The sequence below is a fragment of the Coturnix japonica genome, chromosome 2 (assembly GCF_001577835.2).
Source record: "Coturnix japonica isolate 7356 chromosome 2, Coturnix japonica 2.1, whole genome shotgun sequence".
Taxonomy (NCBI): domain Eukaryota; kingdom Metazoa; phylum Chordata; class Aves; order Galliformes; family Phasianidae; genus Coturnix; species Coturnix japonica.
In genome coordinates, this window is record NC_029517.1 from 63086817 (window position 1) to 63110422 (window position 23606).

The 23606-nt window shown below is 41.0% G+C and overlaps 1 protein-coding gene across 2 annotated transcripts; it reads right to left on the bottom strand.

Moving 5' to 3' along the window:
* Positions 1-523: 523 nt before the first annotated feature.
* KDSR (3-ketodihydrosphingosine reductase) lies at positions 524-20736 on the bottom strand. Of its 2 annotated transcripts, none has more exons than XM_015854624.2 (10): positions 20409-20736; positions 16193-16282; positions 15336-15392; positions 11608-11673; positions 11370-11465; positions 10102-10293; positions 8997-9080; positions 6194-6277; positions 4285-4386; positions 524-3928 (listed from the first exon to the last, which is right to left on the bottom strand). In XM_015854624.2, the coding sequence occupies exons 1-10, from the start codon at positions 20514-20516 to the stop codon at positions 3809-3811; spliced, it is 999 nt and encodes a 332-aa protein (XP_015710110.1). In that variant the 5' UTR covers positions 20517-20736; the 3' UTR covers positions 524-3808. The 2 variants fall into 2 exon arrangements, with proteins under 2 accessions (XP_015710110.1, XP_015710112.1); XM_015854626.2 differs by lacking the exon at positions 20409-20736 and adding an exon at positions 19976-20171 and having other exon boundaries at positions 3459-3928.
* Between the last annotated feature and the right edge of the window lie 2870 nt (positions 20737-23606).

A 23606-nucleotide genomic window follows, 5' to 3' on the forward strand; every position in this document is an offset into this window, starting at 1 on the left:
CCATGACTAGCACTATCTCAGCCTTTCTCTCAAGCTGGAATGTAATACAATCATATTATATAAAGGTTCGCGTTCAACAGTGTCACAGAAAGACAGCCACCCTAACCTTGTTTATTCCTATTGTTTCCCACTAGAAAGAACAAGCACCACTTGGCCCACCAGAAGTCATGAAAGCTTTCCAGAGAGCACAAGCACTAGTTAAATTCTGGCAGCAGCCCCTACAATAAAGGCAGATTTTTATCAATTTAATGCCACATGCCATTATCAATTTAATGCCACACCCGTCGTGTTTGGCGACACTACTGAATGGAGTTCATTACATCTTCCCCCACTATTTACTGTACACCTCTGCCTAGGCTGCCAAAATAGAGGGGGATGTATTGCCCCCTCACCCCCAAATCTTCTACATAATTAAGAGGATCCCACTGAATTAATCCCAGATTACAAAAAGAAAACCACCAAGCCTTGCTCCATGAATTTACCTACCGCACTTCACCCCTTCAAAGAACTTGAGTGCTACAGGTATTGTTGATCCTCCATTTATTTTGAGAAATATAAAATATGAAAACTCGTTTACAGTTCTGGCACAAAAGAGATGAAGCAATAAGCACAACGTTCCTTTGTTTTTACAAATGGTACTATGTATTTTCACCGTTCAAAAGTGCCTAAAGTTTTTTTTTCACAGCAAATAAAGTTTACCTATATCATTTGTCTTAGTAAAATATTAAATCTATTTCAATTGCACATGAACACCTTGGTAAAGTAAACTATATGTGCAGTTATAATAGATCTGTGTTTAAAGCAGACAGACAGTCATTAGAAACCACACGGAGTAGAGAAGACTATCAAAGTCCAAAGTGAATCTTAAAGACTGACCAGGAAAACAAGAGACAAGACACTGCCTGATATGGCACAAGTGATTAAATTACTGACGGTCTTACAAAAAAAAAAGTCGTTGCATCTATTTGAAGTTCCTCATGGATTTAATACACTGCTAAAATGCTTCGATGCAGAGGTTCCGTAATGTTTAAAGTAGCAAAATATATATATTTTTTTACTCGAACATTATTCCACAAGATTACAAGGCATCTCCTTCACTTAATATTGGACCTTAAAATGAGTAAGATGGTAGATCTAGAATGGGGATAAGAAAAAGTTGACATTAAAGGCTGCTGCGTTTGACAGTATAACTCCATTTTGACAATAAAACAGCTGACAAGTTTATCAGTTAAAATGTTGCACGTTAATACGGTTCAACAGAAGCTGGAGCATTCTGAGAAACTATTCTTGACTTGTTTCTTTTCAAAGTTTGCCTGCTTCACATTTCTAGTATCGCTGAGGGGATGCAACCTATGATTTTACAGCCAATACGACTTCTTGCGATACGCAAAAATCAGGTGTGAGCTGAAGCCCCTTTACATCAGGGCTGTAACTTTCACCCAGTATTCCTCTTCGCAAACGCTCACGCTGAACTACAGTCAGTCATTATTTGGAGCATTCTTCAGCCAAGATCTTCAACAGAGTGACTGGTGATTTAAGAAGCCCTACCTGAAACATTCTTAAGAGGCCCAGTTACCAGAGTATGTGTGCTCTGATTCTTCTGGGTTATTTCTTAAACACAAGCCTTTTAACATCCCAAGTTGAAGATCCCATAAAATTCAAGTATCTAAAGTCTTACTGGTTTCAAGACCTGATCTTCAAGCTTGTGTTGCTCTAAAGTCACTTGCAGAAGCGTATCTTTCAAACTACTGCATAACCCACTCACTCACTTTGGTATCTTTTTGCAGATGATCAAGGGAATATTTGATTTTTGCACCAAGATAACAACTAATGTAGATAACTGGGTCCAAACAGCATTGTTACGTTGCTTTAAGAAACATGGCAATATTGACGATGTATGATAAGTGCTCCACTATGTGTCATCCACATTAAGCAGCAGAGAAAACACATAGGCAGACTAGATTCCTCTGCACTAAAGCCCAGCAGATTGAAAAAAAGAATATGCAGGAATATAACCTGTTCTCAAAATAAATTGTATAATATAGGCATGCACAACTTCACAGATCTAAACAAAATCAAGAGGCAGGACCTAAAACACAGGCATTAGGAAGAATTCTGCAACGCCTTGACGTTTGCAATCCAATGAAATTCTAACCACTTTGAATGAGAGTATCAGCGTGACTCCTCCAAATACGTTTGTAAAACAGACATTAAAGCAAGTTTAGCCTACGTGAACAAAAGCTTTTGAAGTGATCTACTGAAATCAGAGGGAGAATAAACAAGTTACATTTCAAAGAGTTTTCCATGTAAACCACCTATTACTTCTCATTTTGGCTTAACTGAATTAAAACAGATATACACGGAACATCTTAAAAACAATCAATTTTGCTTGCTTTGCAATTAAATACTGCTTTCAAGGAACTGAAAACACCAAGTTTTAACAGTAATTTTAGAATCAGAGTACTGGCTGAAAATGGCAGCTTTGACATTTACAACACAGTGGAGCTAATAAATACAAAATACACAGCTTTTGGGGAAAAAAAAAGCTCACAAGGCACTTGCTATAGTGGTCCATTAAATAAACAGTGTATATAGTGCACCCTTAAAACATCGTTGTTACACATCAAGCTTTTCCAGTGTTAAACTTGCGATTTATTAGAACAAACCATTGTGTTCCGTGTATTCTAAAGCAGTTATGGAGCAGCCTTGATTCATATATAATGTAAATCAAGCAAATGAGGAGAGGGGCAGAGGAGAGAACTTCAAATAATTTCTTGTTGTGTTAGAAGTTTTTCCCCGTATAACAATGAAATTAAGCACAGAATACCATTCTGACTCTCCTCCCTGTCCCCAATCCCAAAAGCTACATTCCTGCTACCCTAAGAGCCCGGTGTCTGATTCTATCATCACCTACTGGTGTGGCTCATCATTTGCGGCTTTGAAAAATAATGTGCATGACAGTAGCACGAAGCTACTTCCCTTTCCAGAGCAAAGACTGGCAGATAAGAAGAGTGTCTAACTTTGACAAATACTTTTCCAACAATTTAAAAATGTTAAAAGACATAATCACACTTGAAAATGGTTCGATCTTTTTTTTTGTTCACAGCATACTTCAAGGGCCAGTTACACCTCCCAGCATTTCTCTGTAGGAATGGGTTCTTCATCTCCCTTTAGAAAGTATGCATATATTAAGCCATACTTTTTAATTACTCCCAGACTGAGAAAGCTTAGATTACACCAAAAAAATAAAATAAAATCTGTCGTCTTGAGGTTTCCACAACTGTGTGCTGAACAGAACAAGGAAAGCTGTCTTTGACTGAAAGATCTGTAGGTTGGCCATCGAAGGAGAAGTTACCATTCCAAATTAAGAACAGTCCTGAAACATTAGCGAGAGTACTGACTTGTTCAGGGGACTTTCTACTTCAGCCCACTCTGTCACTGTATAGTTATCTTTTTTTCCACATAAGCACCAAAGTGAGAAAACTTAAGCATTTGTCCAGAATTACCACATGTGGTCCATTCTCAAGTTGTTCCCTACAGATGACTTACAAGCTCCCAAATTCTCTCCAGCTCAAATCACCAAAGGAAAATAATAATAATTAAAAAAAGCTAATCCTCAATCACTCTTTTGCATAGCTTGGCATTTTCTGGAGTTAAACTTCCGTTTTCTTTCATTGCTTTTGAGAGGACTCATCTACCACATAACCAAGTACCTTCAGTCTACATCCTTCCACAGAGAAGCTGAGTCCCACTTGAGCAGCAAGCTGTCCAGGACTGTTTGACTTTCTTCTTTCAATTCAATTAAAAATTACTCAGTCTTATCTGTATTCTCAGATTTTTCTCTTTGCATCATGCAGCGTCGAACTATGCTGTCAAAGCTTCCTAGGTAAAAGAGGCCAATGATGCGAAAAATGCCCATGCAAACAACCTGGAAACAGAGAAACATCTTTCAATTCACTTCTGATCCTGGATTGTAGCATATTTTTCACTCATGAAATAAAAAAGTTCTAGACAGGTAATATAATAGAAAATATATATATGAAAACTTCTTTAACTGTGTTCCATTTCAGGACTGAGCAGTGTGCAGTTCTCTCTGCTTTCTTGCCACACTGCTGCTTCAGCTCAAGAACATTGCTTGAGTTTCCTAAATCCAAGCCTCCATGGTATTGAGAGCTCTCCATGGTATTGAGAGCTACTTGATGAAAAAGTAATTAGTGTTCGCATAACATTCCATATATTTTGAACTATGAGGAATTATGACTACAAGACCTTTGCTAACCTTACCTGCTGAAGACCTTCAGTGATAGAAGTGACTGGGGACATTCCGCTTGTCAATATCGATAGCATGTAACCATCTGATCCAACAAAGCTGTTAAAGTTCCCTTGCTGAATGGAAGGGAAACAGTAATTAAGGAAAACGTAATTTACCCAGTTGTGGCAAAACATGACATGCCTTAATTTTACAGCTATTTATGATAATCATAGTTAATTTCAAGTCAGTACGGTTGAATATCTCAAAGTTAAAATAAAAAAACATGACCACAATTAAGAACCTATGTATTAAGAAATATTTTGTACTATACATCAACATTCTGAAAGACATTCCCTAACAACAGTGGTGTGATAGACTACTAAGAATTTCTTGGTAAGCTAGAAAGGCTTGAAGTATGCTTACTGATATAGGAAATGCACAGTGCTCTCTGAAACATGTTTACAGGGAGCATATTACTCCCTATTTCTGTCAGATCACCAATCACTACTGTACTCAAGAATAAAACACCGCTAAATCTTTTGTTCAAACTAGTTTACTGGTGTGTGAGACTTACTGGAGGAGGTGTCCTTCAAACACTATGCAACAGGCCCTCCTTCACTTCTATCAACGACTTCAATTTGCTCTCCTCAAAACTGCAAAACACACTGCCTACTAAGCAATCCAACTAATGGAAAAGGGGGAGGCTCCCCAGGAGAAAAAGGTGGGTTTTTTTTTTTTGACTACTCATCAGAAAAAACTGCAGCTCTCCAACTCTAACTCTCAGGCTTCTCCCATTTTATTTATTTTTTCTCCTAGCAGGTTATGCTGGAAAACAGACTTACTGAAACACTGCAGAACCACCACGGACTGAAGAAGTGAAAGGAGGTGGTGGTGTTCCTGAACCACAGTTATCTATACGGAGCAGTAGCGAAGATGACACTCAAGTGAAGTATTACCCAACATGCACCTGAGAGAACTGAGTTCCTACAGTCAAAGAACTACTTTTTAGTTTCAATTTTAGTCTCTCAGCTGAGGGCTTGGCCGTATAAAGGTCAAATCTCAACTAACAGACCACCCAGAGCACTGAAAGGCATGGTATGAAAAGATCAGATGCTTATGATTAGAAATGAGATTGGTTCTCCTTAACTACCAATGCAGAATACCATGTAAGGACATATTAGATTTTGAGACTCACCAGCCCAAATCCAGATGTGATTTTGCACTTATCTGCTGTATTTGTGGAACTACTGTAAGAGCTTCTCAAAACCACGCTTACATTATTTACAATTGTAAAATAATTAGACTTTAATATTCAATTGCTGAACTTTAAGGATATTAAACTCCATTTTTATTTCCACCTCAGAACGCCCTTGGTGTTTGCTTCTTATTTTATTAGGAAGCAATCTTCAGCACAAATCTGTACAATTCCTCAAAAATGCAATACTCCCTTATAACTAAGAGCATCTTATTGTATTTTAATCACTCATGGATCAGATACTTTAGACATTTACAGCCAAAAAGACTAGACATCCTCCATTTATAGTAACATCATTTTGATCTAAGCCCATATTCAAGAAAAATTAGACAGTCAAATAAGCTTTTGAGGTTAGACAAATGGTATTTGAGACACGAAAAGCCAATATAGCTCAGGGCTTCGAAATAAAGTCATAACCTGCTTTTGAGACATTGTATCATACTTAGGTATCCTTTTATTCTAAGGAACAACATTGGATACATTTTTGTTCAAAAAGATTGCATAAAATCATTTGTGGGCACAGTGGCAAAAGAAGAATAGCAAAAAAACTTCCTGCTCAAACTAACCAGAGACACCACTTCTTGTAAATTGATTTTATTTTTAGCTCAGTCGTTCTCTTAAGCAAGCATTACAAGCCATCTTAGTCTCTCCTATGAAGGTCATACTTTAAGAAATGATTTACTTACTATGGCATCTTTGACTATAACTCTGGCGACTTGTTCCGCTTGGCAAACAGACGAGGTTTCAGAAATTAGCTTTGTCTCTAAGGGCTTTAATAGGAAAATGTCATTAGAAGTTAGACTAAGAACATACAGGAGAGAAAATACGAAGGACAAATTTTGGTTCTGAGTCTTCCAGTGTGGATGGTGTTGCTGCTAACAAGCTGTATCATTCCATCACCTAAAACATCCACTTAAAAGAAAAAGCAGCTTCACAAGTACTATAGTTTTACAAAGAGAACTGCCAGCTTTTAGGCAGTACTTATTCCCCTTGGAATTTATTACCAACAAAATAGTAGATAGCATTCTTTCCAAGTATATGATTTTCAGAAGCCAGAAAAATGCTTAAGCCACATCTCCTCAATGCCTCTATTTTTAATAAAGTAAAAAATAGGCCTAAAATACTGTATTAATTTGTTTTGTAGGATGTTACTTAATTTTTTTTTGTTTGTTTCTCAAACCCCACACACAGCATCCACCAAAACCCATCGCTGTATTTCACTTCATTGTGTTTGAGAGCATTTGTGTCATTTTACCTTACTGGAAGAAAGCAGCCACAGCAATTTTATCAATTACAATTTCTTTTACAAAAAAAAAAATAAGTCTGATCTGTTGTAAAAGCAAGCAGTAAAAAGGTTTGAGAAGTATTCAGAAGCTTGTTTGTCATTTATGTGCTTCTATAGTGCTGGAGCTAAACACATAGCACGCTGTTTAAATGATAAATATATTAAGATAAATGGTTCAGTTGATAAAGAACAAACTGCACTAAATTAGGAAAAGAAGAGCGGTTACAAGTAGATTTGTTATGGAGAAGAATTGAATTAGATTTAATGAAGTTGAATGGAAGCATTCAAACCTAGTCAAATACTTAATATGCATAAAGCATTCTGTGATTAATCCTTTGAAACACACACAAAAAAATAAATCCCACCCTTTTAGGGAAGAACTTAATTACAGGCTTCTTTCTCAACGTCAATCTGAAGTATCTGTGAAATTGTGAATCCTGATGTGCTGACCAGGCTCAGTGGTTTTTCCTAATATACGCATTTAAAGTCAGTGTCTTTGTTAGAGGAAATCATAAACACACACCTTTTACATGCTTTTTCCTATGGTGGCATGGCATATGTCACCAGATCTCCATTTCATAACCCATGCATAATTTAATTCACTGGCCAGTGTCAACAAAATCCATGAGAGAGAGACAGATGTCAAAAGTAAACTACAATACTGTAAGTATTGCGTGTACTCTAAGTTTGGGAAAAATCAGCAGCTATTCAGGGGCGTCTCACTAAAGTTAATGACATGTTGAGAAAAAGGCAGGCAGAGCTCAACCACCAAATACTTCATCTGATTAGCCAGTCAAAGCACTGTTATAATTTGTCAAGCAGTTATCACAGAAAAAGAGCTTAATGATTAAACACAAGGAAGAAGCATCCTCGGAGCTGACTTCTTTTTGTGTGTGCTTAAACTAGCTCTGAGCAATGATTACAGAATAAAACAGCTTAGCCTTAATGAGATGCAAACCACAGAAACAGATGTTCTAAACTAAGCAGTACTAAATAAATGCAACCATAATGAATGACATTCTGAACTGTTAAATGACAGAATACTGCGGTGATTTAAGGCACACTATCAGGTAGTCACACAACATTAAGACTTCACGTGTGCTAAAACAACGCATAAATATGTGTTTAAAAGACAATGCCTTTTCGATAAAGAAAAGCTATATATCACTATCTTCCTTAAACAGAAATCTGAGATTAACACAACATTGCTGGACAATGTATTTCCCTGCAGTAGGCTATTATGAAGACAAAGAATGTGCAAGCTACACAAGTATCTGCAGATGTCTAATTCTTTATGTGGCTGTGTGGGAGTATGTTTAATACTGAGTATCTGTACCAAGAAATTACAAAGAATTGTGTTACACAGTCCCTACTGAATACTATAGAAAGGGTGCAAGACAAAATTCAGCCTCAATTCCCTATTACACATGACATTAGATGGAGCATCTTAAACATATACTGGTATCTGTAGATTAGCTATTTTCTCTGGTTAGCAGATAAATCAGTGTAAACTAGGGGCCTAAACATAGTATTGCCAGCACCCTTTTTGATATTACATTTTATGCGCAGGAAATACGCCAAGTGATGAGGAGCAACTAAACTTCTGAAGATCAAAACCTGCTTTAACCTAAGCAAAATGAAAAAGGCAGCCATGGATACACCCCTCTGAAAAAGAGACAGTGCCAAACGGAATGAGAGGCTTCCCTTTCTACGATTTAATAGTAGCTTTTTCACACCCCCCACCTCATTAAAATCTGTCGCCAAAGCATGTATTCACACAGAATAGTTGGTTTGCAAACTCAATGAAAGAACTGAAGTTTTCCTTTCACCTGTCGATGACCAACCTAACGCATAGACAAAAGATTCAAAATAACGGATCGATATGATTTTCGCCTCCATTCATGGTTTTATAACAACAGTTTACAGTGGTTTTCATTTGCTATTTCGCAACGTTCAGATTGCATGCAGAAAAGCTTATTAGTGTTTCAGCTATTAAAAGTTAAACAGTTCTTCCATTTAAAGCCAGAGTAAACTACACTGGATAAGCAAAGTAGATAAAACCAAAGTGTTTAAGTGTTTTAAGCATTTTAGTATGTACTGTTTCCAGAAGTACTACAGAAGTGAATGATATCTGAAACACATAATGTATTATAAAGTAAACCTTCCAAAAAAAAAAATTACAATGTTGCTGAAGAACCATTTACCTTTGTTTTACTTTCTTCTGCAAAGCCTGGTGTGTCAGTATCTGGAGGATAGGCCACTGTTATATAGATATTATAAGGTTTGACCTGCAGTTCACAAAAAAAAAACAACCAAAACATTATCTTATTACTGACAGCCTTTACACTTCTCTCATAATTTCATTAATTTCTCTTAAATTTATGCTTGCTTTATTTCTTCAGATTGCTTGTAGCATTAAATCATCCACACACTCAACACTTTCAAGACTTGGAGCTTTGTCAAACAAGGAAGAAAACACAGATTTTAAAGAGATGGTTGTGTTGCTTTTAGTAAAAACCTTTAAGAACTAACAAAAATATATCATCAGCCTGTAGACAGACTGTGCAGTCCGATTGCTCTGCAGACCACAACTCTCTTCCGCTGACCAGCACAACCCACTGCACCGAATGGAATAGGATAACAGTGACCATGCAAGGGTCCAGAATCAAATGGGCATTAAGGAAAAATCACTTCCCAATCAATTTTACCTGTCTTACTGCAGTGACATACTTAGAAGTCTCATCCCATCAAATAATGAAAACAACGTGGGTTTTTTTGGTCTCAACTTAAATGTAAGCTTAGAACATTGCAATATATAAAGCTCACATATACCAATGTCTAGAAGAGCAAAATACTTCAAACAGACTTTGTTATCACATTCAAGCTTGCTTCCTGTCTCTTACGGTTCACATACCATTCATTTACTACATCCTTGCAACCAACTTGGGAATCACTGCCCTTAGTAACAAGCCCTCACATATCCATGGGGTCTTCAATACCATTCTGCTTAATTTTAAGTCCCTTTCATTAAATTAGAAGACATTTAGATATAAGATAAATAGAGCATATATGTTTGTATGTGGTCATCTTCAGTTCTAGAAACAGAGTTTCTTCTCTCTTATGCAAATGAAAGTAGCTCAGTTTCTACAGCCCTGTGCAGAGCAATATGGTTGTCCTGCTCTCAAAGAAGGACCAACATAACAAGCATCAGCAGAGTTGCACAAGACCACTGAAATAAAATTTGCTTAGCTGCAAGTGAAAACATAAGCGTTCTTGCGTGCAAACAAAAGCATAAGTCATTTCACACACCTCCATTTGCAGGGCTTCAGCCAATCCTCGAAGAGCAAATTTGGTTGGAGAATAGGCTGTATAACCAAAAAGGCCTAATTGCCCAGCCTGAGATGATACAAACACAATCCTTCCCATCCGCCGTTCTTTCATAGTAGAGATTACTGCACGACTCGGGTAAACACTACCGAGATAATTGACTGCCATTAATCTCTGTTAAAAAAAAAGTGATATTAAAATGGTATTTGAGTCACAGATTCAGCATTCTTCAGATATTCAGTGTTATTTCTCAGAATCCCTATTGAGGCTTGCTTTAACACCAAACTCCACTGGATTTGTTTTCCTATCAGTTAGCAAAGTAAACAATGGTTTTCTATTGTATTAGTTTCATAAACCATTCCATAGCTAAGAATGTCACTGTAAGACAAAAAGAAATGCACTGCACATACAAATGCTAATGGCATTCAGTATACTGATAATGTGAGCTATTATGGCTTTCACAAGAAATTGGACTTGGACAGTGTCAAGCAATCCATTTACAAACGATGAACAAAAACATACTGAAACGAAGGGCTTCCTAAAAAAAGAAAGAGGAACAATTCTATGTATGTATGCACAAGCTCTCATCATTGGCAGGTAAGATGAATTCTTCTGTTTCATTCTCCCAAAGACCTAAAACACAACTGGTGGCCTATACAAGCAATAAAACACATTACTTACTGTTACACTTACTGTACCATTATGTCTATTCAGTATCATGTCTAATTAGCATTTTCAGATGGCTCACTGATGAGGTGGGATTCAAAGTAACCAAAAATATACATTTTGGTTTGGGTTTTAGTGTTGTTTTTTTCTTTCCATCAAGAGGCACCAAGTTACAAACTATTTGTACACCTCAGAGTTGAATGCTGACAAGATGGATTCTTCTTCAACAGATTCAAAACATGTGGAAAAAAACCCCCACACACCTTCATCAGGAACAAAGAGACCATGTGAAATTCAGTGTATTTCAGAGCTCGTTAAATAAAAGCAAACATCAACCTTTCCTGCCATCATGAGGTTCTTCCCTACCCCAGGTGGAGAATTCACTGTTCTGAACCGCCCATGGACTATTAATCAGGCAAAAAAAATAAGCTGCAATCCTTGCGAATCTAAAAATGCATACAAAAACCACCACTGATGGAATACATCTCTACTCATACAGTCTGGAAAGACACAGTAAAATAATCTATTCCTTAGAACAGGGGAATGACAAATTACTTGCAATGAAATAAAGAATGATCACTCACTTCAAAAGAATTCACTTCGATATCCTCAAATTTTCCTGTAACTGATGTTCCTGCGCAGTTTACAAGCAGGTCAACTGGCCCCAGCTTCTCCTGAGCCTGCAAGAGGACAGAAGTGAAACTTTCCAGCAGGAAAAAAGCATTCATATAGTATGGTGTCATTATAAAATATATCGTCACTTGAAACACATCGCACAGATGACCTTTACATATACACATAGGTGAAACAGTTGCTTCTCACCTGTTTGAGAACATTCTCCACCTGTTCATAGTCTTTAGATACATCAACAGAAATACACAGCACAACCTAAAAAAGGAAAATGAAAGAGCATTTTATAATCTAAGTTCAAGAATGGTTGGCGCCGAGTTCTACAAAAGAAACTGTGTGCTGCTTAATTAGGTCATATCAGGGACAAAAGTGAAAAAACAAGACTAGGAAAATCTGATTAGTGGCACAGTGCTACATATACCTAAGAAATGATGTAAGGTTTACTCCTTGTCTGGGAACATGAGATTGTGGATTTTAGTTTGAATGATTCAAGAAACTGAAAATAGATGTTGGCCCAGGGGATAATAAGTAAATAATTAACAAAACAAACAAACAGAGACAGCAATGTCTTAAGTTTTGTTGCAGCTGGAAGTATTGATTTTCTTTAAAACTGCTGATTACATTTAGCAACATGATCTCAGAACCTAAGTTTTGAAGTGCCTTCTAGTCAAATTGCAGCCAAACAAAGCACTGACTTTGGGGTATCACCAACTGTAAGATCACTGCCAACTCCAGCTTGGCCAGGGATTTACAAAGAGACTCTCCTCTCTGCTAAACAACCAAAGCTTTGGTGTAACTCAGTACCTTGAAAGGAGAATCGATCATACACAACAACATAAACAGAGACTCCTACATTCTCATTCCCTATGCCTTACTTTACTTTGTTCAGTTCATTTAAAGCTATTTAAAGTGAAACAAAGTCATCACCAGTTTCTAACAAGTGTCATCATGGTCACTTGTCATGAAGCATGCCACCAAAAATGAAGCAAAGCTTACCAAAGTGTAACTAACTGCTTTGGCAGCTAGTCATTTGTCAGTTTTGCCTCTGGTCAGACTGCAACACTTCCCAGCTCCATAAGCAGAATCTGCTTGCCATTCCTGTGCAGCAGGTTGGCTATTCTTGCCTTCCAGCACTGTGCATAGCTGGACACTGGAGTAAACTTGTGGTGCAAGTCATTGGTTGGCCAGCAAGCATCTCTCCTTAGGGCATTTGTAGATTTTAGAAATATTTATCTTTTACATAAGTTTGAGAACAAAAATAACAGCTGAGCTACATTGATTTACTATCTGGATGTCTTTACAGCAAGGTTAAAAATCACAGTTCCATATGAAAATTGGATATTGGACTACAAATCAGTTAATCATACTGTGATTAATATACTCAGGAACTACCAAAGCTTGTATTGGCTACCAGCACATTATACAATTCATCTTTTTGCTCCTATTACTGCATTTCCTTTCTGCTACATTAAGTTGATTACCTCCAGTCCAGAGCATGCACTATGAATGTGGTCCTAATAAACAGATTATGTTGCCAGGAAGTCTAATATCCTCATTCCAGTTGCTCATCTTTTGTTCTAATAGCACATTGTCTGATCATTCCTAAAGCATTCATTTCTCAATAAAAGCTCAATTGTGAAGTAAGCAGGAATCACAGATCACAGAATCACAGAATGACCCGGGTTGGAAGGGACCTCAAGGATCATGTAGTTCCAACCCCCCTGCCTGGCAGGGCCACCAAACATACACATTTACTAGATCAGGTTGCCCAGGGCCCCGTCCAACCTGGCCTTGAACACCTCCAAGGACGGGGCATCCACAACCTCCCTGGGCAGCCTGTTCCAGGGCCTAACCACTCTCCTAGTGAAGAACTTCCCCCTAACATCCAACCTAAATCTTCCCTCTTTCAACTTAAAACCATTTCCCCGTGTCCTGCTATTGTCAGCCCTTTCGAAGAGTTTACTCTCCTCCCGGGTGGTAAGTTCCCCTTCAGGTATTGAAAGGCTGCAATGAGGTCACCCCGCAGCCTTCTCTTCTCCAGTCTGAACAAACCCAACTCCCTCAGCCTGTCCACATAGGGGGGGTGCTTCATCCCCATACAAGGAAAGGGATTTTAAAAAATTTCACAAAAACTTACGGGCAAGTATTTCATTCCACAGCACACCTTTATTTGTAAAGGCTGCACTGTCAGCATTCTAAATAAATCACATAGAAATGGCTTTCAGAGAACACACGCCAGATCAAACACCTAAAGTTATGTAGACACCAGAAGCCTGGTTCTCAGTGCAACATAGTTTTATATAAACATACATGAGCACAATGTATACAGCATGCAATCATGTAAAAACTGGTATTTCCTCTGGATTTTTGCTCCCTAGTTTGCTATCTTGCAAATGTAACAGCCTCCATGGTCTGGCAACCCACACCAGACAACTATATTTTCAGCAATCTTCTTCTACAGCCTCTGTGTGTTCAGCTGCCCTCATCTGTCAGCTTCTTATCCACTATTCCAGACACCCTGCTTTTGCTATTTGTGTTCTTTGAATTTAGAACAGGCAGACCTCCCTGTGACAATGACTACCACCCCACAATGGGTACACTAGGGCACTCCCCCTGCAGCCAGTGGAAGTATGGACAAGTCTAAATTTGCTACTGCTAAAACAATCCTGTTTGGCCCACACTGAAGCTTGTTCAGTCTTGAACTTACTGAAATTTTAACTGAAACTCTTGTGGGAACATACCTGGTACTCTTCTTAAGAAAATAAAAATGTAAGCCCACATCTGTCATGCCTGGACAGATTATTAACAAGAGCATTGTGACAGTGTTTGACAAAGGATCAAAGTCATCGTCAACCCTGGGAAAAGGCCAGAGCAGCTAAAGGAAAATCATTACCTGGCTTCATTTGTTTTTAAAAGGGGACATAATATTGCTCCTTCTCTCCCCTCATATGATTTAATATTTCAAAATAAATTTGATCTGGGTAAGGAAACATGCACAGAAAGACCATCTCAAACCATTTGACAGGAATGAGCAAAGACTGAATCTTACAGAGTAATCTTAATACCTTCATTTACTTCAGATAGTACTAACATTAGTGCTTCCAAATAGCCACCTTTCTCCATTGCTTATCTTTTCAAGAGAACATATCCAACTTATTAATTCCCCAGACTAACGACGTGATTTACTACACCCAATATACACCAAAAGCCCTATCACAAACAAATTGCTTGCACTTGTAATAACGAAAATAAGAACTAATTTCTGTAACACAAGAAAGAAGAAATCAAAGGTACAATGGTCGCAACACTGTTTCTCTTTTCCTTTGGATTATGAGCATTAAGAAAAAAGATTGTAGTATTTCATTTTGAAGCTGTGTTTTTTGAACATAGAAAACCGCCCTATTTTAAAAGTTTAATACCCCAGCAAGCACTAATGCACTAAAACAGTGCATTAAGCTTGAGTACAGTATTTACCTTCAGTGCTTAGCCAGGAAAACAGCAATACACAGCACAACATAGGGAACTAAATCTGAAAATAAATACCTGAATTTATTCCCCCATTACAATTGCGGCATTTATGATCTCTCAGTGTTGAAAAAAAGTAGGTTATTCTCCTCAATCTTAAACAATACAAACACTTATCAAGTGACAGCAAATTACAGCTATCAAACAAATTCTATTACATCTATGGCTGAAGATACCAATCTTTTTCTCTGAGGAAAAGAAGTTAGTGTACTAACCAGGCAACATCAAATGTAGCAGAGTTTGGAACATCACACATAGACATATTGGAATTTCTTGAATTCAAGTGAAGCCTCACCTATTGTTATCAACCAGCTTGATTTTAATAACCAGGCTACTGAAGTGATGTTGAAGCGACTACCTTGAAACACCACAGTTATAGGTAGCAGTGATCTTACCTGCTTGTCATTAACAGAGTACTTCTCTATTTCCTTCTTTGTCTGTAACAGCTTGTTCTGAAATGGATAATAAGAACAGCTAAAGCACCGCACTTATGAGAATGTATCAGTGTTTTGAGAAGCCCTAGAAACATTCTCTAAAAACAAGGACATTATCATCAACTAACAATAACGCTTTACCATGTTCATATTAGAGATTCATGAATATACAAAACATCAACTCCATGTGACAGCAATGGAAGAGTTTTAAGGCAAGCTTATCACACAGAATCACAGAATGACCCAGGTTGGAAGGGACCTCAAGGATCATGTAGTTCCAACCCCCCTGCCTGGCAGGGCCACCAAACATACACCTTTACTAGATCAGGTTGCCCAGGGCCCTGTCCAACCTGGTCTTGAACACCTCCAAGGACGGGGCATCCACAACCTCCCTGGGCAGCCTGTTCCAGGGCCTAACCACTCTCCTAGTGAAGAACTTCCCCCTAACATCCAAGCTAAATCTTCCCTCTTTCAACTTAAAACCATTTCCCCGTGTCCTGCTATTGTCAGCCCTTTCGAAGAGTTTACTCTCCTTATGGGTGTAAGTTCCCTTCAGGTATTGAAAGGCTGCAATGAGGTCACCCCGCAACCTTCTCTTCTCCAGGCTGAACAAACCCAACTCCCTCAGCCATCACAAGTTGTATGTAAGGCTACACTTCTTCAAAAGGCAGCCACCTCTACTCTGAAAACACATTAAATTATCAGGATCACCTTAAAGCATAGAGTGGAAAAAGAATAATTAGCAATTCCCAAATTACTCCTCAACCACACCAATTTCATTAATACAGCATAGCCAACAAAAATATAAATACGCTTACCTCATCTCTTGCAATCAGTGTTATGAAAGCACCTTGCTTATAACATTCAATAGCAATACATTTTCCAATTCCACTGGAGCCTCCGGTTACCTAGAAGTTATTTGAAAGTCAGTTAGTCCATTATTCTCATCCCTATACCATAAAAAGTCAAATTGAAACTCTAGAAGTGTATTGAGACTCAAATATTACCCGGTGAAGTACGGATACAAGATACACAAAAGTTAGTTTACTCACTAAGTATGAATAGAAAAACGAAATCTCATTATCATCAGGCAACTCTTTGTTTCCAAAACCAGCTTCATCTTAGTGGTACTTCTTCCATTTTTCTTATGTCAGGCACACTTAGAGCCACTCTCATTTGCCTTTAATTAACTTATTTTTAAAGTAAAGTAATAGTTATAAGTTTGAAATCACTGCTAACGTTAAGGATGCAATTACATCCTGTCCCTCCATGCCTAGCTACAATAAGCATTCATAAAATGAGCAATCATGGCTAGTCTGCCAAAAACATCACGTGAACAAACACAAAGTTATCTTCTTTCTTATTAAAACATCCTTAATTGAGCACTGGAACAGGCTGCCCAGGGAGGTGGAGTTTCCTTCTCTGGAGATATTCATGACCCGCCTGGATGCCAACCTGTGCGATGTGGTGTAGGGAGCCTGCTTTGGCAGGGGGGTTGGACTCGATCTCTGGAGGTCCCTTCCAACCCCTATGATTCTGTGATTCTGTGATTAATTTGACAGCTGGCCCCTGTAGACCAAGTCTCGTGGTTCACGTCTGGATACTGAACTGCCTCAATGCCCTTCTGTAGGGATCCCAGTTCTAAGCCTTCATAAGCCTCTCCTTCTTCCTCTAAACCATAATTCTCAGTGGTCTTCCACGCAAACAGGAAATAAACAGTTTACCTGCAGACAAATGCAAGGTGATAGCAGCATCCCCACACTAATAAACAGGTTAAAGTCACCTTAACGCCCCCCTCACTACCCTCCAGAAAAATCTATTTGCAAACTCCATTTAAAACAAAACACAGATGGTGTTCCGACTGCTCTTCTTGACAAAAGACTTCAGAGAAAGTACGGCATCACCTCTATTTCAACTATGAGAAATGGAACACCCTTGAGCCAACCGGGGGAAGAACAAAGGCTCCCAGTCTCATCTGCACGTGCCTCAGTTTTGTTTTCAGACTCGCTACCCTCAAAATTCTTTCATATTCCTGGAGGCAGTAAAGTCAGAAGAGTTAGAAGTACAGTCCCATGAGTCACTAAACTCTTCTTTCTTATGAGTGTTTCATCGCAATCCTTCAAAGACAACAGCTCAGTACATCAAGGGTCATCATGTAACCTCAGCAAACTTATTTTCAACATAGTCCACTGTTTTTGTCTAGTTTGTCTGCCATCACCAGTGGGTCGAGAGCTTATAAAGACTAAATTCAGCTTAAACAGAGTTTTGTCTATTAGAGAAAGTCACTTCAAAACAGCTCCTAATCAACTCTTCCCTAAACTAACCCTTGTGGATGACTTCAAGACGCATGTTCTTTTCTGGAGACGTTTAACAGTGTCGGATTCTGAATAAAGAATGACTGCTTTCTAAGTAAATTAAGCTGGTAAGGGGTCTGAAGCACAGGCCTTATGAGGAGCGGCTCAGGGAGCTAGGATTGTTCAGCCTGGAGAAGAGGATGCTCAGGGGAGACCTTATAGCTCTCTATAACTTCCTGAAGGGAGGTTGTAGTGAGCTGGGGGTTGGCCTCTTCTCTCGTGTAATCAGTGACAGAACTAGAGGGAATGGTTTTAAGCTGCACCAGGGGAGATTCAGGCTGTTCATTAGGAAGTATTCCTTCTCGGAAAGGGTAGTCAGGCATTGGAATGCACTGCCCAGGGAGGTGGTGGAGTCACCGACCATGGGAGTGTTCACGAAACGTCTGGATGTTGTGTTGATGAATATGATTTAGCCGGGAAGTATTGGGAATGGTTGGACTGGATGATCTTCTAGGTCTTTTCCAACCTTGATAATTCTGTGATTCTGTCTAAACTCACACAAGAAAGGGAAGTTTTTATTTGCAGTCATACTCAAGAACGCTAGACAGGGCTTGTGTCAGATAGGTCAGTAACATCCCTGTAGCCTGCTCTGATTTGCTGCTGTGCTTGACTGGGCTCCAAATGACCTCTTGCTGAACCACCCAGATGCATCCAAGCAACAGGTCACAGTGCTCCCAGTGCAAAAGCTATAAAGCTGAGACATAGAGATGGGTCAACTCCAGGAACACCCAAAGCATGCTGCCATTATCTGATGGGCTCTGCAGAGTAATGCTGAAACTACTCCTAGTCCTGAGATGGCCCTTACTCCTGTGGCTTAGACATGCTGAAGCTCAACTACCTCCAAGTTAAAGGCTCTGCTCAAAGTGAAAGGAAGACAATTACAAGCAGCGAGCATCCTCACATTCCTACCACAGTTAGCCCACAAAAGTAAATATACATTTAAAAGCATTTTGTTTTACTAAATGAAACCTGATGCTTGAGTCAACCCGATGGCTGTGCTTCCATCACAGAAGTGACTCTAGAAATGGACAACAGGAGATGCCAATACATACAGCCTTGTCTTCTATTGGTATATCAATGCAGTTAATCATCCAGAGGGTGGTGACACACTGGAACAGGTTGCCCAAGGAGGTTGTGGATGCCCCATCCCTGGAGGCATTCAAGGCCAGGCTGGATGTGGCTCTGGGCAGCCTGGTCTGGTGGTTGGTGACCCTGCACATAGCAGGGGGGCTGAAACTACATGATCATTGTGGTCCTTTTCAACCCAGGCCATTCTACAACCCTATGAATAGTCATTTTGAGACCTTCACTTGTATCAAATTCAGCTTACGTGGCTAATATAATAAGCGGTTGTGGCTGTAAGGGAAGGATTCTCCAATGAGATTATTCTTTGTTGTTTTCAGTGCGAGCCAAGTGAAGCAGCTCTTTGAAAACAGAAGAGCCAGCAGAGTAGCTTTGGAAAATGCGTAACGACATAAAGAAAAGACATTTGGGATAATCAGATTAAAAACAAGCAAACAAGCAAGCAAACAATATTCTTGAATAGAATACACTGAATACTTCATCGTTTACTATTCAGTTTCCACGTAAGCATTGCAGAAGACCCTTTTGCTTTTACGCAGTACAGAATGATTTCCCACCACTGTGGGAAGAAACTCAACCAGGGAACCTTTGCTCACGCTTGTATATCTCAGGCAGGACATGATACTGTAAAGCCAGTTACAGTAGCAATACCTATTGCATCAAGCAACTCGGGAATACTGTTGCAACTTGGACAGCTCTGAGCAAGGACAGCTCTATCTGCAAAGAGCAGCCGTAAAACAAATAGGCAGATAAGAACGAAAACAAACAAGCAAGGCACCACACAGAGCTCGAGAAAGAAAGAAATCCCAAATGCAGAGCAGCTGTCAATTCCCTTGCACCTCAAAGGTCTAACTCCTGCATTACCCCCTAGTCCTGTAGTAACAAGGGCAATCTTCATGTACTACTCACCTCCTAAAAGCAGATTTACAGAATCACAGAATGACCCGGGTTGGAAGGGACCTCAAGGATCATGTAGTTCCAACCCCCCTGTCTGGCAGGGCCACCAAACATGCACATTTACTAGATCAGGTTGCCCAGGGCCCCGTCCAACCTGGTCTTGAACACCTCCAAGGACGGGGGAGCAAACAGCGCAGCTCTCCACACAGCACACACCCCAGTTAAGTCCCGAGATCCGACTGAATGACCACAGCTGCCACAACTCACCATCACGCATCCATGTGCCCCATAGGCACCTGCAGCCCCCCGGCTGCCGCTCCCCATCACACACCCGTTTGACTATCACAACTGGGGAGCCGTTCAGCCGCTGTGTTTCCCCGAATCAACCCTCCCAGCGGCTCGCCCCGCCACGCTGATTACAGACAAGCCAAACGTCGCTCGTGGACACGGATACCCGCTCTGCGTGCCGTCCCACCATTTCCCTTCGGGTCAGCCCGCCCGTCTCCTCACCCCGGGTCCCCTTCCAGCCCTTCCCACGTAGGGCCGCGCTCCAATAAACGCAGCGGGGCCTTCCCCGGGACACGGCGGCCGCGGCCTCCCCGCTCCCTCATCCCGCCCAGCGCCTCCAGCGGAGCGCTGCCCCGCGGTGTGTGAGCCGGAGCGGGGAGCTGGGAGAGAACAGAGGCCCCGCTCCACTCACCACAACGTGCGCGCCGGGCAGCTTGAGGGGCTTAGGGCTGATGAGCGGCGACACCATGTAGAGGAGAAGGACGATGGCCACGATGAAGGCGGCCGCCAAGAGCAGCATGGCTCGGGCCGGGCTCGCCGCTATGGAGCGGGCAGTGTAAAGTGACGCGGCCCCTGAGGCTGCGTGAGGCGCCGAGCGCGGCCCGGCCCGGGACTACGGCCGGTACCGCCCGCACTGCGCCGCCACGGGGCCAGGCAGGAGGAGAAGGGAGGAGCCCTGAATGGCTGGTAGGCGGGGCGGACCGTTGGAGGCAAAGGGCGGCGGGGAAGAGGGAGCTCCAGAGGAGGAGACGGGGAGCGGGACGGCGCCCCCTAAGGGACCCGAGCATGGAGGGGGAGGAGAGAGGGAAGAACCGCCCCTTCGTGTCATGTGGGGCTTCCCGCCGAAAGGAGCGGGCGGGGCTCCGTGTGGAGACCGACGGGAGGCTCCGTGTGGGGTTCGCGCCCTGAGAGCCGAGGGTGGCCATTCGTGTGGAAAATCATACGGACAAACGTGGTTTTTCAAAGCATAATCATCAGATAAACTAAATCCAAAACGGCCTGGAGCTCAAGTGAAATGATTCGTTGCCTTTGAGTTAGTATGGCTGCCTGTGTTCAATAGTTCCTTTGCTGTTTATGGCCCAAAGGAGCTTCCTGAAGCGGTTTATGTTGCAAACGCTGTGCAGCCTGTGACTTGTAGAAAGGAGTTTGCAGCATACACAGCGTCCTGGCCTTGGAGAGATTACGATCAGACGAGTGCACTGGGAAGGGTGTGAGGGTAATGCAGATGAGCGGGGAGTAGGCGGAAATGGGAGCAGGGCTGCGGGCAGGGATTAGGCCGTCCTTAAAGGGGAGAGCAAGGAAAATGGAGCAAAAGAATCCAGGAATTAGTTGTGGAATGGGACTGAGCCAGGATCGGACTTTGGTGAGACTTTGAGCGTGGTGCTGTGGGGTGGAGGTGTGAGGAAATGAGAGGAAGAAGGTGCGTGTGCTGAGGTAACAGCCACCACAGCAAGGATGCGGAGAGCGCTGAACAAAGCTTGTGTCCAAAAAAAGGCTGTGGGGAATCGTAGGCGACCGCCAGTTCCAACCAACAGAAGATGGTGTAGGATGTGGACTAGAAGCACAGCAGGCAGAGATACCGACTTCGTTCTTTACATACAACACGGTGTATGTATTATCTTTTGTAGAATATTCATTAAACACAGGAGATTGATAATGTAATAGAGCCTGTTCCTAGATAACTACTGCAGAATACGGCGAGACTTGAAAAGCCCAAATGTCAGCAGCGTGGAGATAAAGCAGATGGAGATAAATCCGTCTTTCACAATGTGGTATCGCTCTCAGAATCAACGTGAGGCGAGGGCATGGATAGAAACAATCGTCTGCAGTTAATTTCTAGTAAAATGGAGGTTAAACATATTGGTAGGGGGCCTTTAAAGACCTCAAAAGCAAGATATGCATCACAGTTACAATCACATGTTACAAAACATTACAAAAGCCCTTGTAGATTAATGAGGAGTCCCATCGGTAAGTCTTATGGAGAAATCAGTACTGTCTTCTCCTTATGGCTAAGTGGCCACTTTACAACCTTGTGATTGACAGTGCAGACAGCGTCTACTCTGCTTTTGTTCAAACTTTGGTTGTGTGTGGAGCAGTATTTCATCAATCTGACCTTGGCTAACAACATCAAAAGTGTAATTCTGAAGCACAAACTGACCAAGGTTATGTATGTACCTTGGGGATGGGTAAGAAAACAAAAAGGTTAACACACGCTAATTGCTTTGCTAATTAATCCTTAGAAGAAGCTTCAACACAACAGTGATGTGTTTAGAGATGAAAATCAAATACAAGTAGATTGAAGTGCCCAAACTGTAGGACCAGCCGTGGTTTTCTGCTTCCTCGCTTCTGCTCATTTAAATCTTTCAACAGACGTTTGCAATAACAATATTGTGGGTTGGGATAACTCAGTGTGAACAAAGCGCAGCAACCAAAGTACAAAAGCAGTCATTGAAACACGGAAACAACTGTATGAATTGGTGATACTACAGTGCATGTGACTGATATTAGAGGTATCCTTTTGATCTTCTTGGAAGATAATTATTCCCAAAGCATGCAAGGTACGCACAAAAGAGATATGGGCTGTCTTAAGATGCCATTAAGAGAAGGCATAAAGCTTTAGCAGAGTGGTTAGTGAGGTTGCAGCCTGGACAGATCTTCTTAATGCACTTGAGTACTCATCTGCTGGATTTTCTGGTTGTGTCATATTCACCTTAGGGAGAGAGGAGGGAAAAAGGCCAGGATGTGTAGGCTACACAGTGACTGGGAAAAAAAGCTGGAGAGTTCTTTATGTGATTTCCATCCAGTCAGTCCTTCTGCTTTTAGGGAAAGAAGCAGGAAGGAGAAACTTCAGTGGCCAAGGAGAACAACTTTTACCCTCTGTTTTTCTGTATTAACTTAATTTCTTCTCCAACCTTTCTCTCTTTTGTGTAGTAAGCAGAGGTGTTCTGTGCTCATTTCTTAAGAGGTCTGTTGCAGTAATCATTACAAGACATCAAAGGCACGTTGGCAGTTCTTGGATTCCTGCAAAGCTTCAAGTTTTAGAATAATGGCAGTCTAGGTGGCCAAAAGCCCCATTGTCCCAGAGGAGAAGAGCTAATAGGAATGTAAGAACTGAAATCAGAAAGGGATTTACATAACACACTGGCAGTAGAGGAGAATTGGGAAAGAAATAATGATCTGCACATGGTAGTGACTAAAGCAGTGTGACTGAAATACTTATCACACCCAGCTGCCTGTCTTGCTGTTCTTCTCCAAACAAACAAGCAAACCCCCTGTAGCTGAACAATAGCTTCTTTACTGGCCCATCGTGCTGGAGAGATCATCAGCTACCCCACGTAAAGCAGGGTGAAACAGCTCCCAGAGCATTATGCAGGTCAAAATACCATATGTACCCTGTCTGCTGGAGTGCTATCGTGATGATCTTCTGGGCATTCCTAGAAGGAGATTTCCTGCCCTCCCAAGCTCAGCGTATCATCCAGAAAGTGCTCGCCTGCAGCAGGGATGGGTTCCGGCAATCTCTGCAGCTTGCAGCTATGCCGCATGCCCTTATCACGATGAACTCAGGCTGGGCTGCTGGCCCAGGTGCTGGAGGCTGCCAGCACACAGGCAG